Source organism: Sus scrofa, chromosome 4, assembly GCF_000003025.6.
Source record: "Sus scrofa isolate TJ Tabasco breed Duroc chromosome 4, Sscrofa11.1, whole genome shotgun sequence".
Classification (NCBI taxonomy): Eukaryota; Metazoa; Chordata; class Mammalia; order Artiodactyla; family Suidae; genus Sus; species Sus scrofa.
In genome coordinates, this window is record NC_010446.5 from 97653938 (window position 1) to 97668130 (window position 14193).

General features: G+C 46.4%; 1 protein-coding gene across 2 annotated transcripts in view; it reads right to left on the reverse strand.

Annotated features, from left to right (window-relative positions):
* The window catches only part of TUFT1 (tuftelin 1), a 55838-nt gene that overhangs the window by 5121 nt on the left and 36524 nt on the right, over positions 1 to 14193 (reverse strand). For both annotated transcript variants that reach the window (XM_021089860.1, XM_021089859.1), the window contains 4 exons: positions 12752 to 12829; positions 7446 to 7559; positions 2698 to 2826; positions 2089 to 2183 (listed from right to left, as the gene is read on the reverse strand). In XM_021089860.1, the coding sequence (XP_020945519.1) occupies positions 2089 to 2183; positions 2698 to 2826; positions 7446 to 7559; positions 12752 to 12829 (416 nt within the window). The remainder of the gene's footprint in view (positions 1 to 2088; positions 2184 to 2697; positions 2827 to 7445; positions 7560 to 12751; positions 12830 to 14193) is intronic.

Sequence of the window (14193 nt, forward strand, 5' to 3'; positions counted from 1 at the left end):
AGGATCCAGCATTGCCGTGATCTGTGGTGTAGGTTGCAAACTCAGCTCGGATCCCCATTTGCTGTGGCTGTGGTGTAGGCCGGCGGCTACAGCTCCGATTAGACCCCTAGCCTGGGAACCTCCATATACCGCAGGTGCGGCATAAGAAGACGAAAAAGGAAGTGGACTGCCTCATGTAATGAGCTCCTCGTTCCTTGAAAGATTCAAGTAGGAGCTGGGATTAAGATATCCAGGACTATCAAGCCATTGGCAGGGATTTTACATCAAGAGGGAGATAAGCTCTGAGGACCCTTAAAGTCTCTTCACACAAGTCTGTTTCTATGTCTTCCGCTTTCCCAGACACTGTTGTTTCTTTTGCATCTTCTAAGCAAACTGGGCTCTCTCCAAAGGCCGGGTGGCTGGGGAGAGTGACTAGGAGTTGAGCTCTGAAGAACTGCTGGCACCCATTACTCTCTGGGTCTGCCTGAGGAAGCAGACAAATGCCTGCTGCTAGAAGGTGGGCAGTGCTTGGCATGGGGGACAATGCAATCTGAGCCCCCGATCTCATCCTTCCGAAGCTTCTAACATTCTTAAGTGTCTACCCTCAGCTTTTCAGGGCCCTATTTCTTAGTCTCCTTCTGTTTAGAAAATCAGCAATGGAGTGCCTGCTGTGGCACAGTGGGTTAAGGATCCGGTGTTGCTGCAGGTGTGGCTCAGATTTGATCCCTGGCCCGGGAACTTCCATATGCTGTGGGTGCGGTCAGAGGGGGAATAAAAAAAAAAAAAGAAAATCAGCATTTATGATGCATAGATGTCAGTTGCCATTCCCAAATCAGTTTTTTTTTTTTTTTTTAAGGGCCTCACTGGCAGCATGTGGAAGGTCCAGGCTTAGGGGTCGAATCGGAGCTGCAGCTGCTGGCCTACACCACAACAACAGCAATTCAGGATCTGAGCCTCATCAGCGGCTTACCAGCAGCTTGCAGCAACGCCTCAAGTGAGCAAGGACAGGGACTGAACCCACATCCTCACGGATACTAGTCAGGTTGGGTTCGTTACCACTGAGCCACAGTGGGAACTCCACCAAGTCAGTTTTAGATTATCTGGTTTTTCTGTTTCTCCTGCTCCTTCCACCCAGTCACCTGCCCGTGAGCACCTCCACCACTGAGGAGGGAGGGCTGAGCAATTTAAAGCGATTCTGCTATCAAGTCTGAAGGAAGGCTACAGATATCTGCATTTTCCGTGCCAGGCAGGCCTAGATCAAGCTTATCCCAAAGGAAAGAAAATGCCCCAAGGAGACGAGGGGTCCAAGACGGCAAGGATCATGTCTGCTCACCTAGGAATTCCTGAGAAAGCCCTGCAGGTAATGTCTGCGGAATTTAGAAAGGTCCGACTTACACAACGAAGACCTGACTGATATGCTCATGTTAAATTTGATTTATCATTTGAGATATAAGATATTAAGTGCCAACATAAAGAAGTTCTAAATTTGTGAAGGTCCAACAATGGTTCAATCTTTGCTCTGTAGGTTTCACTGGTCTGGGGCCTCTGATCCCCTCTGACCAGAGGGACTTTGCGAAACTCTCTAACTCTGGAGTAGGAAGGACCTCAGAGAGATCCCCTCTATGCCACTGCTGACAGGTGGGTCTCAGCCTCTGAGTCGGTTTGGAGGAAAGACGTTCAGTATCTCTCTACAAACTGCACGTTTGTATTTTCATGAGCATGACTTGCAAGGAAGTTATTTGATTTTACCCTTAGAGAGTTTACAGATGGCTTTTGTTCCGGGGGGAGTGAGCGGTGGTGTAATGACACCACTTCCACAGCCAGTGTAGCAATCAGAGAACAACGTGCGGCAGCGGCAGATGCTTTACCAGCTCCCGCCTGCCCCTGGCTCTAAAGCTGCGAAAGCCTTTTCTTCAGGTTATTTCTCCATGGAAAATGAGCTCCTTGGAGATGGCAGCTTCCCAAACAGTATCTCCCCGGGCAGGGCCCTACCCTGCGCAACACCTGGTGAGTCAGAGCTGGAAGATCTGACATCAGCACCAGCTTCCTCCCCAGGTCTGTGCCCTCCCCTCCCTGCACCCCAGCCTCACGGCGAACAAGGGCCCTTACTTTTCTTGTTCTGCTCGGCAGTCGCTGTTCTTGCCCCGCAGTTCCTCCAGGGCTGTCTCCCCTTCCCTGACCTTCGCCAGTAACGCCTGATGCTCCTGGATGAGCCAAAGGAAAGGAAATCTAGGACGAGGAGACGGCAACAGCTTCTGCGTTTGGGGTGAGGTGGGCACTAGGGCTGGGGCTCAGCCCCCGCTGGGCCTGGGACAGCCGCCAAAGAGCAGCAGGCCAAGCTGGTTTGATGGGGCGCCCTCCCCTGTGAGGGATAACCCTTCCCACCCTCAGCACATAGAAACTTCTCAGCCTCACCCAGCTGCCTGGAGGGAGAGTCTGGCCCTGCATCCAGGCCCACCTGCCAGCTAGAGCTACCAATCCCCGAGAAACCAGGCCGAGTGGCTCCTTGAGAACAGTCTTCAAAGGCCAAAGAGCAGCTCTGCAAGAACCCGCTGAAAATGAAGATGGGTTCAACTCGAAAGGATTCGCCAAAGGAAGCTGTGAAATGTGCTTTTCTGGAGCTGCTCAGAAAAGGAGCATTTCTGCAACCATCTCACTCAAACTCGGGGCACCCTCTGGCCCAGGAATCTGGGGACTGAAGAGCAAGGCTCTGATTACCGTCTCCATCCCCAGCAAGCGCTTCTGCAGCTCCTCGACTTCCGCCTCCTTCTGCTCCACTCGGTCCTCCGCTCGCTGAAGGGCCACGTGACTCTGCTCTGCTTCTCTCTGGTACCGGCTGAGTGTGGCCTATGACACAGGATGGGGACATGTTAAGGGTGTGGAGGGGCAGACGTGGATAAAATCCTTGGAAAAGAACCCAGGAATCTGAGCTCAGTGATGGGAGGAGGACAGCAACCGCGATGAGCACCATCTCCCATTCACTGCTCCAGGACAAGCGCATGGACTCCATTTCCTGGGCGAACTGGCGCATAGCTGCTAAGCGCTACTTTAGAGTGACATCTGGAACCCACAAGCACTGCTTTCCGGATGGCCAGCTTCTTCAGCATCCCCACCAGCCCTCCAGGGCCTCCAGTGCTGTGGCTTTCTTCCTAATGCAAAGACTCCAGGGCAGGATACCTCCCTGTCCTTCCTCTGTCTCCCACTCTTCCTCGCCCTCCCTGAAAGCCTGCTGCAGCTAGCATACAAAGGCTGAAATGGCACCCAGAAGGGCTACTGGCACCAGGAAGAACCTGTTCTTTGTCAAAGATGATAAGCCAGGTTGGAAAGGACAGAAGCACACTTTAGAGTGAAAAAAATAGAGAACGTGCCTCCTTTCCTCCCACGTGCATCTTGCCAACTCCTAATCATCCTTTGGGTCTCAGCTTAGACACGGCTTCTCCCAGGGAGCCTCTGAGCTCAGGAGAGGGGCCCTTCCTTTGTGTGTCCACAGAGGACACACAGTCCTTCCCGCTTGCAGCACTGAGCGGATTTCGCCGGGTCAGTTGTGTGCACCTGCTCCCCTCGGGAGACCATCAGCTTCACAGCGGCAAAGACCTTGGGTACCTTGACCTCTGCAGAGCTCGGGAGAGCACTGAGCACGGGCTCAACTGTTCTACAACATCGTGAATGGAACGGGTGTGCACCTAGTCCAACCCTCTCCTTTCACAACCAAAGGTCAACGGACCTCTTCAAGGTCACCCAGCCACCCAGTAACTTCATCGTCCATTTCCGTGCTTCCCACTTACTTCACAATGACTTCCTGATCGGTTACTGAAAAGGAACCCAGGTAACCTCTGCGAAGCCTAACCAGCCCTGGTCAAACACACCACCAGCAACCAGTTTGTCTAGCTCCTCCCAAAGTCAGAAGCAGGGAGGAGAAAGCAAAGCACAGGATGAGGTGTGATGGGGACGCATCCACGTGCACACAGCCCTCTCCAGAGCAAACTCACTGCAAATCCTCCCTGATGGCAGCAAACCCTGCCTCATGGCAGGTTGTCTCCATGGTCATTGACAACCTTGCCCTTCCTACCTCCAGTTCAGAAAAGGAGACCAGGAGTTCCTGTTGTGGCTCAGCGCTAATGAACTCGACTCGCATCCGTGAGGATGCAGGTTCCATCCCTGGCCTCAGTCAGTGGGCTAAGGATCTGGCATTGCTGTGAGCTGTGATGTAAGTTGCAGACTTGGCTTGGATCCCATGTGGCTGTGGCTGTGGTGTAGGCCGGCAGCTGTAGCTCCGATTCAACCCCTAGCCTGGGAACTGCCATATTCATGTGCCATGCATGCAGCCTAAAATGAAAAAAAAAAAAAAAAAAAATCCATTAGCCTGGAACAGGCCAGCCCCAGGGGACATAAAAACAAGGCCTCTCATTTCTGTACAGAAACACTGCACCCAGGTTGATGTGTGCTCGAAGCACAGCTGTATCGGGCCACAGATGATCCTCACATCCTGCTGTAAATCACAAAGGGGAGGAAAAACACTCTCCCTGCCACATCTGTCCCAGCCAGCCCTGCCCTAAGGGAACCTCTTAATCACAAGAGGGTGTGGTGACCTACCCGATAGTGGGAGTGACTCATGGAGCACACGGCAGGTGGGTGCTACATGCCACAGGGTTGAACAACAGCCCCTTGTAAGAAGCCTGTGTGGTTAAGGCTGTCAGGAGCCTCCTAGCCTTGGGCTTTTACTTAGGACCCTTTGGCTCAAGCTTTGAAACCCAGGGCTAGCAGACCACTCTGTGGTCGCGTCTCTATGTAAACATGACGCGTCTCTATGTAAACATTTCTTTCTGAAATTCACAGTCTGGTCAGTGCTGCAGCCTCAACCTCCCCTTCCTCCTGTTCTGCTCCAAGAAGGTAAAGAACAGCTGGTCACTGAACTGATTCATCCTCAACCAAATTACCCAAATTGCGGAATCTGAAATAGATACAACAAACTACTTTACTGCACAGTTACTTTGTTCTGAGACCAAACTAATCTTAGTATTACCTTATGTCAAATTTATTTAGGATGGGACAACCCACTTGTTAATACAGGGTAGCTTTCATTTCCAAAAGTCTTTTGAGGAGTTCCCTTGTGGCTCAGCAGATTAAGGATCTGGCACTGTCACTGCAGTGGCTTGGGTTTGATCCTTGGTCCAGGAACTTCCGCATGCCATGGGTGTGGCCACAAAAAACCAAAAACCCTTTCAAGTAATAAATACATTTATATATATATATTACCTCATTCAGTCCACACATCAAACTCGTGAGGTATATTTCATGACCCCTTTTTATAAAAGTTGAGACTGAGGGTTAAGGAGGTTAAATTATTTGCTCAAATAAGACTTCAATTCCTCTTGAGGTAGCTGATCATTCTCACTGCCCTTTGTCCTGATCCTCAATACACCTCTCAAAAATTCTCTCTTGGAGTTCCCTTCATGGCTCAGCAGTTAACGAACCTGATTAGGATCCATAAGGATGCGGGTTCTATCCCTGGCCTTGCTCAGTGGGTTAAGGATCTGGCATTGCTGTGAACTGTGGTGTAGGTTGCAGACATAGCTCAGATCCTGAGTTGCTGTGGCTGTGGTATAGACCGGCAGCTGCAGCTCTGATTCGAGCCCTAGCCTGGGAACCTCCCTAAAAAGCAAAAAAAAAAAAAAAAAAAATTCTCTCTCTTTTGCTCCAGGAAAGAAGAGTTCAGCCTGGGATTCCTTTCCACCAGCCCTGGGGATTGCCTGGGCAGGGCTGAATCCTATCATCACATATTTATGACCTAAAAAGTACTTTACTATGGGTGAACAAAAGCAGATAACAGATGGTTACTCTCACACAGAGCTGTTAGGAAAACTGCCCTGGGGTACCTATAAGAATACTCAAAGAGGAATTCCCATCGAGGTGCAGTGGTTAACGAATCCGACTAGGAACCATGAGGTTGCGGGTTCGATCCCTGCCCTTGCTCAGTGGGTTAATGATCCGGCGTTGCCGTGAGCTGTGGTGTAGGTCGCAGCTGTGGCTCGGATCCTGCGTTGCTGTGGCTCTGGCGTAGGCTGGCGGCTACAGCTCCGATTCGACCCCTAGCCTGGGAACCTCCATATGCCGCGAGAGCAGCCCAAGAAATGGCAAAAAGACAAAAAAAAAAGAAAAAGAATACTCAAAGAAGTTTCTGGAAAGCATGGAAGACCTCACACACTTTTCATAGTGGGAGGCTTTTTCTATAATACAGGCCTTTGTATTTTTTTAATCTTCTATAATAATCGAGTATTATTCGGATAACAATAATTGAGATATTCACGATCACAGAGCTGGGGGGCAGGGAATAAATTGGGAATTTGGAATTAACAGATACAGGGAACTACATTCAAAATCTTGTAATAACTTATAACAGAAAAAAATCTGAAAAAGAGTATATACATACATATAGAGAAAGATGGGTGTAATTCTTTTGCAGGGGGGAATGGTGAGAATATTTAAATTTTCTTAGCAAATTTCTTTACACAGTACAGTGTTAACAACTATGGATGTGTTAATTAACTAGACGGAAGGACTCCTTTCACAATGTATATGTACATCAAATCATCATGAAGTATAATTCTGTCAATTATGCCTCAATAAAACTTAAAAAAAGACTTGTAGAAAAGAATAAAATTAAATAAAAAATATCTTTACACAACTGAACCACTCTGCTTTACACCTGAAACACCATAAATCAACCATACTTTAATAAAAAAAAAAAATTACAGAGTTCAGTGTAGTAAAGCCAAGACTTAATCTAAAGTCCCCTGATTCTCGGAGTTCCCGATGTGGCTCAGTGGTCAACTAATCCAACTGGGAACCATGAGGTTTTGGGTTCAATCCCTGGCCTTGCTCAGTGGGTTAAGGGTCCGGCGTTGCCATGAGCTGTGGTGGAGATTGCAGACTCGGCTCGGATCCCAAGTTGCTGTGGCTCTGGTGTAGGCCAGCAGCTACGGCTCTGATTTGACCCCTAGCCTGGGAACCTCCATATGCCTCAGGAGTGGCCCTAGAAAAGGCCCTGATTCTACAGACACAGTTCTTCCTGTGACCACACCGATTCATCCATTCATCTGGTCCACACTTAAGAGGCACCCACCTGATGCCAGGTATTGTCCCAGACACCAAGGATGCAGTGGTGAACTTGATACCTTGCATGGTGCCTAGAGCACAGCAGTTCTCACCGTGGCCCTTACAGAGAGGACTTCTGAATTACCGGCTCTCCCATACCAGTGCCATCGCTCATCTCCAGCAGAGCAGAGACTCAAGAGCTGACCATCAAACTGTAGTTTGATGGCTAGCCTTGGAAAGCAAAAACTAGAAATATCCAGGAAAGGGCAAAGCAGATGGGAAGGGCCCCAGGCCTCCAGGAAAACTTCACTGGCACCTGCGAATAGTGGCCCAACCCTTAGGGCACCTTCTCCCCGAATCCCAAATCTCACCTCAAAATCTACACGCTCTGACTGGTGCTGGCGCTCAGCCTCCTGCAGTTGGACAAGCAAGTCCTGCACAGTCTTCCTCAAGCTCTCAACATCTTCATTTACAAAGGTGTCCACCTGCAGCCAGGGCAGCAAAAGGAAGGTGAAGCCACTGTGTTTGTAACTTGGCAAGAGAAGATCCACCTGCCACGCACACTCGTCTGGACCCTCTTGCCCAGACCACCCTCACAAAAGAATTCACATCACGCAAGGGGGGAGAGTTAGTCTTGGGCACCCAGGAATTCCAAGTTATTCATATGAAAACAGTCTCTCTTCATACCCTAAAGAACTCAACCAGCTTCTAATCGCCTGATTATTTTAGGACACATAATTTTTGTTGTGAGCCACACAGGAAGTCCTACATGGCCCTGATTTTTATATGTGTATTAACTGACCAATGGACAGGTATGGTTATGCCATCCTCATGTGTGTCCTACTGAGAGCAGGGACCATGTTCCCATACAGATGACAGTTCCCCAAGGGCAGAGACTGTGCCAAACCCATCATGCGGGGCACTTCCCAAAGGCACATCCTCTGTTGTTCTCTCCCCCTAACACAGAGATCAGCAGATAAAGGGTTACTGGCAGATGGGCAGCTTTAGGGCAAAAGCGTCCAATAAGTCCAGGTTCCTGATTTGATGTAGGAAACAGTGTCTCACTGAGCTTACTGTGAATCCCTCCCCCGGACACACCCAACCTGGGGGTGGTTAGGGCTGAGCCGGCATGTAGGGTCTCGCCCCCATCTCTGCCCCACTTCAGTTTACAACTCCCTTGACTTTTAGAGAAAAGTCTCTCCCTGCTGCGCAGCAGCACCTTCAAACCACAGCACAGGGCTCAGCTGAGAGAAGTGGACAGCGTCCCTGGTACTGTGTTATCACTGAGTCCTGTGGACCTTGTTTCTCTACCTGGGAAGCAGTGAGAAGACTCCTTACCACACCCTGCCTTACAGGCAGCCTCAAAACCAAGTCAGATAATATCCGGGAGGGCTTGCTGAAAGATAGTGCCAGTGCCAGGTATTATTATAACGTTGCCAACAGCACATCTGCCAAATGCAGTGATTCAGGGGAAGGGAAAAAGCCAAATGGCATATCTAAAGTGAGTGGCTAGAAGCACAGCATTAAGTTATCAGGTCAGCTCCCCTATCTATGTCTGTGCCTGTGCCGCTGGGCAGGTGAGAATGAGTGGAAAACCTCTTCCTGGAACACAACTGTTATGTGCTTATTTCAAATGGTGTTCTTGTAAGACTAACTGGTGACATGGAAAAATTTCATGATATAAAAGAATATAAAGAGGAGTTTCTGTTGTGACTCAATGGTTAATGAATCCGACTAGGAACCATGAGGTTGTGGGTTCGATCCCTGGCCTTGCTCAGTGGGTTAAGGATCTGGCGTTGCCGTGAGCTGTGGTGTAGGTCGCAGACGTGGCTCAGATCCAGCGTTGCTGTGGCTCTGGTGTAGGCCAGCAGCTACAGCTCCAATCTGACCCCTGGCCTGGGAACCTCCACATGCCATGGGTGCGGCCCTAGAAAATACAAAAAAAAAAAAAGGGAGTTATAAAATTGTACATGTCGGAGCTAGAGACAACAAACTAGATTTTAACATAGCAACAAAGACAGAGCTGAAAAGCATGGTGTTAGAGGAAAAAAAAAACAACAAAAACAAAACCCAGAAAAACAGCACAAGTCCATTATGAAAATTAACACCTATTTAATAAGTATATTTAAATCATATATTGAACATGTTAGAGTGAATACCTTTCTTTTGGTAGGGGAGACCAAAAAAAAAAAAAAAAAAAAAAAGGTAAAAGCAGTGAGAGGTCTTTATGGGACCAATGATAATTATAAGCCCTGATTGGAAGGTCTGATTCAACTGCACTTGAGGCCAAATAAACCCAAACCAAAACAATACCCATCCAAGCAAGAGACAAATAGAGAAATGCCATTTACAGTCTAATCTCACTATTGTATATATACATTTCCATTAAAGGAAAAACAAAGGAAATTTCACCAAACTGGGTCTTTCTTTGGATAGATTACAATTGATATTTTTTTCTTCTTTCAACTCTTCTGGGTTTCTGAATTTCCCTAATTTTATACAATATGCATGTCCTATATAATCATGCATATAAAGAATATAATAACAAATGACATTTAAAAAAAAAGTACAGCCATCACTGTTTGCAGATGACATGATACTATACCTACAGAATCCTAAAGACTCTACCAGAAAACTGTTAGAGCTCATCAATGAATTTGGCAAAGTCGCAGGATACAAAATTAATACACAGAAATTGACAGCATTTATATATACTAACAATGAAAGATCAGAAAGAGAAATTAGGGAAGCAGTCCCGTTTATTATCACATCAAAGAGAATAAAATACTTAGGAGTAAACCTACCTAAAGAGACAAAAGACCTGTACTCTGAAAACTGTAAGGCACTGATGAAAGAAATCCAAGAAGACACAAACAAATGGAAAGACATATCATGCTCTTGGATTGGAAGAGTCAATATTATCAAAATGACTATACTACCTCAGGCAATATACAGATTCAATGCAATCCCTATCAAATTACCAAGGACATTTTTCACAAAACTCAAACAAAATATTTTAAAATTTGTTTGTTTGGAAGCACAAAAAGACCCAGAATAGCCAAAGATAGCCTGCAAAAGAAAAATGGAGCTGGAGGCATCAGGCTCCCTGGACTTCAGACTATACCACAAAGCAACAGTCATCAAAACCATGTGGTACTGGCACAAAGACAGACATAGACATCAGTGGAACAGGACAGAAAGCCCAGAATTCAACCCACACACTTGCAGTCAACTCATCTATGAAAAAGGAGGCAAGAATATACAATGGAGAAAAGACAGCTTGTTCAATAAGTGGTGCTGGAAAAACTGGACAGTCACATGGAAAAGAATGAAATTAGAACATTTCCTAACACCATACACAAAAATAAACTCAAGATGGATTAAAGACTAGATATAAGACCAGACACGAGAAAACTCTTAGAGGAAAACACAGGCCAAACACTCTCCAATATAAACGACAGCAACATCTTCTCAGATCCACCTCTTAGAATAATGACAGTAAAAACAAACATAAACAAATGGGACTGAATTAAACTTAGAAGTTTCTGCACAGCAAAGGAAACCCTAAACAAAACACAAAGACAACCCACAGAATGGGAGAAAATCTTTGCAAATGAATCCACTGACAAGGGATTAATTTCCAGAATTTATAAACACCTCCTGTAGCTCCATACCAAAAAAACAAACAACCCCATCCAAAAATGGGCAGAAGAGCTAAACAGACAATTCTCTAAAGAAGACACACAGATGGCCAAAAAACACATGCAAAGATGTTCAACATCACTCATTATTAGAGAAATGCAAATCAAAACCACTATGAGGTACTGCCTTACACCAGCCAGAATGGCCAGCATCTAAAAGTCTATAGACAATAAGTGCTGGAGAGAGTGTGGAGAAAAAGGAACCCTATTACACTGTTGGTGGGAATGTGAACTGGTGCAACACTGTGGAAAACAGTATGGAGATGCCTCAGAAAACTAAAAAGAGAACTACCATTTGATCCATCAATCCCACTCCTGGGCATCTATCCAGAGAAAACCATGACTTGAAAAGACCCATGTACTCCAATGTTCACTGCAGCACTATTTGCAATAGCCAAGATATGGAAACAACCTTACGTGTCCATTGACAGAGGAGTGGATCAAGAAGATGTGGTACATATACACAAGGAATATTACTCAGCCACTAAAAGGAAAGAAATAACGGCAATTACAGCAACATGGATGGACCTAGAAATTATCACGCTAAGTCGGACAATGAGACACCAACATCAAATGCTTTCATTGACATGTGGAATCTGAAAAAAGGACAAAATCAACTTCTTTGCGGAACAGATACTGACTCATAGACTTTGAAAAACTTATGCTCTCCAAAGGAGACAGTTCGGGGGATGAAGGAGATACGCTGGGGTTGTGGGATGAAATCCTGTAAAATTGGATTGTGATGATCATTTTACAACTATAAATGTAATAAATTCATTGAGTAATTAAAAAAAAAAAGTACAGCCATGCAGAGTTCCCATGTGGCGCAGTGGACTCATATCCCTGAGGATGTGGATGCGATCCCTGGCCTTGCTCAGTGGGTCCAGGATCCAGCGTTGCCATGAGCTGCAGAGTTGGTCACAAACACAGCCTGGATCTAGTGCTGCTGTGGCTGTGGTGTAGGCCAGCAGCTGTAGCTCGGATTTGACCCCTAGCCTGGGAACTTCCATGTGCTACGGGTGTGGCCCTAAAAAGCAAAAAAATTTTTTAAATTTAAAAAGCACACCCATGCTTATTTGTTAATTATACAACAATAAAGCTGAGGGAGGGAATGGAATTAAAAAAAAATACAGCCATGGAAAGAAATACTATGTCATTATTCAAAAGAATGAGGTAAATCTACAAGTACTAATGTGGAAAGAATGCTATAATATACTCTTCAGTTTAAAAAAATAAAAAAGCATCCTGCTATGTAGCCTTGAGAACTATGTCTAGATACTTACACTGCAACAGAACAATGGGAGGAAAAAGAATGTATACATGTATGTGTAACTTGGTCCCCATGCTGTTCGACGGGAAAAAATAAAAAATAAATAAAATAAAATAAAAAAGCAAGCAAGAAATAATGTATTTATCAGGCCGTACTTGTGAAAAGTATGTGTATATTATATACATACATTTATACATATATATGATGTATGTGTATATATTAGTACACGTATACACACACACACACACACACACACACACACACGCACACACACACGGCTTTTAAATGTGGCTGTCTGTGTATAGAAAAGCACCCTAGAATTTTATCTAAACATTAGAATCCCCTGAAGAGCTTTTAAAAGTCCTGATGCCCAGGCCATATCTCAGACCGGTTAAATTACACTAAGGATGGCACACAAGCATCACATCCTTTAAAGTTCCCAAGGCCATTCCAATGGGCACTGAAAGCTGAGAAGCTTTACTCTAAATGGAGCCACCCACTTCAGTGTGTTAACGTGGACACTTCCAAGCAGTGGAAAGAAGAATTTCCACTTTACACATTTCTCCTTTGTTTGAATTTTTACCGCAAGTAAATATAACCCTCATATTTAGTGAAAGAGAGAAAGCAATAAAACCAAAGGATCAGGAAGGAAGATTTCTTGCCTCCAGGCTAGGCAGTAGTTACCACTGTTTTTGCTGGGACCTACCTCAGGTGTTCTGCTATTCGGAGGCGGAGGTGGAGTCGAGGGACTTGAACTAAAGCCATTGGGCTTTTCTAGCACTACCTGTTCAAAGGAAAAGAAAACTGGTAGTGAAAACAGTCCCAAGCAACCAACTTCGAAATGTTATTCTTCTAAGAGCTCCAATTTTAGAAAGAGGAGTTCCCATCGTGGCTCAGTGATTAATAAATCCGACTAGGAACCATGAGGTTGTGGGTACAATCCCTGGCGTCGCTCAGTGTGTTAAGGACCCAGCGTTGCCCTGAGCTGTGGTGTAGGTGGCAGACACGGCTCGGATCTGGCGTTGCTGTGGCTGTGGCATAGGCCGGTGGCTACAGCTCCGATTGAACCCCTAGCCTGGGAACCTCCATATGCCAAGGGTGCAGCTCTAAAAAGACAAACAACAAATTTTAGAAAGAAAGAGAGGAGTTCCCTGGTGGCCTAGCAGTTAAGAATCTGGTATTGTCCCTGCTGTGGTTCAGGTTCCATCCTTGGTCCAGGAACTTTCACATGCCACTAGCACTGCCAAAAAAAGAAAAAGAGAGAGAAAGAGGAGGAGGAGATCGGGGGAGGGGGAAGAAGGAAGGAAGGGAGGGAGAGAGGGAGGGAGAGGAGGAAGGAAAAAGATGTCTAGTGCTTTATGGGATAATAGAGAAAAGAGAGAGTGGAGAAATGTGTGCAGCCTGGAGAGGGACTATTCTAGCCTTGTCGGGAGGAGGAAGGAAACCTCAGGCTAAAACCTTTCAGCAGACTGGAAAATGTGTAGGCCTATCCCTCGGAGCCCAGGAAATTTGAGCAGCTGCCTGCCACAAAGAGTTTCCTTTGCCCCTGGGGGATCCTGACAAGGTTTGACAAAGCATAAATGAAAAGGGGAAGTGGCATCTGCAACTCACTTCAACCCAAAGCCTGATTAGTCATCTTGTGACTGCTGGTTTGTGCAAACAAGGGGCCTGGATGTTTGGGCCAGGCTCTGGGCACAGTCGGTTCTTCAGTCACCTGACAAAGCACCTCCCACCAGACAGAGGTGAGCTTGGGCAGTGAGAGTCCTACCTTTAGGCAAAGTGAGATGAGTTAGGGGGAATCCACTACACGAGCCCAGCATACACCCGAGATGAAGAGGAGCTGGCACTATTTGCCAGGTCATTATTTTCCTCAGGAAAACAAGGGCAAGGGCCACTGGAGAAGGAACACCCCACCCAAGCCAAATGCAAATGAAGGAGATGCAACTTGGAATCTAAAGGAGGATGAGGGTAAAGCCATGGAAGAGACAGCTGTGCTCTCCTGGGGATCCTTTTTTCTTTCTGGCTGTAAATGTGGCTGTGGAAGTTCCCAGGCCAGGGACAGAACCCCTGCCTCAGCAGCAACCCAAGCCACTACAGTGACAACATCAGATCCCTAACCCACTGCACCACAAGGGAACTCCTCCTGGA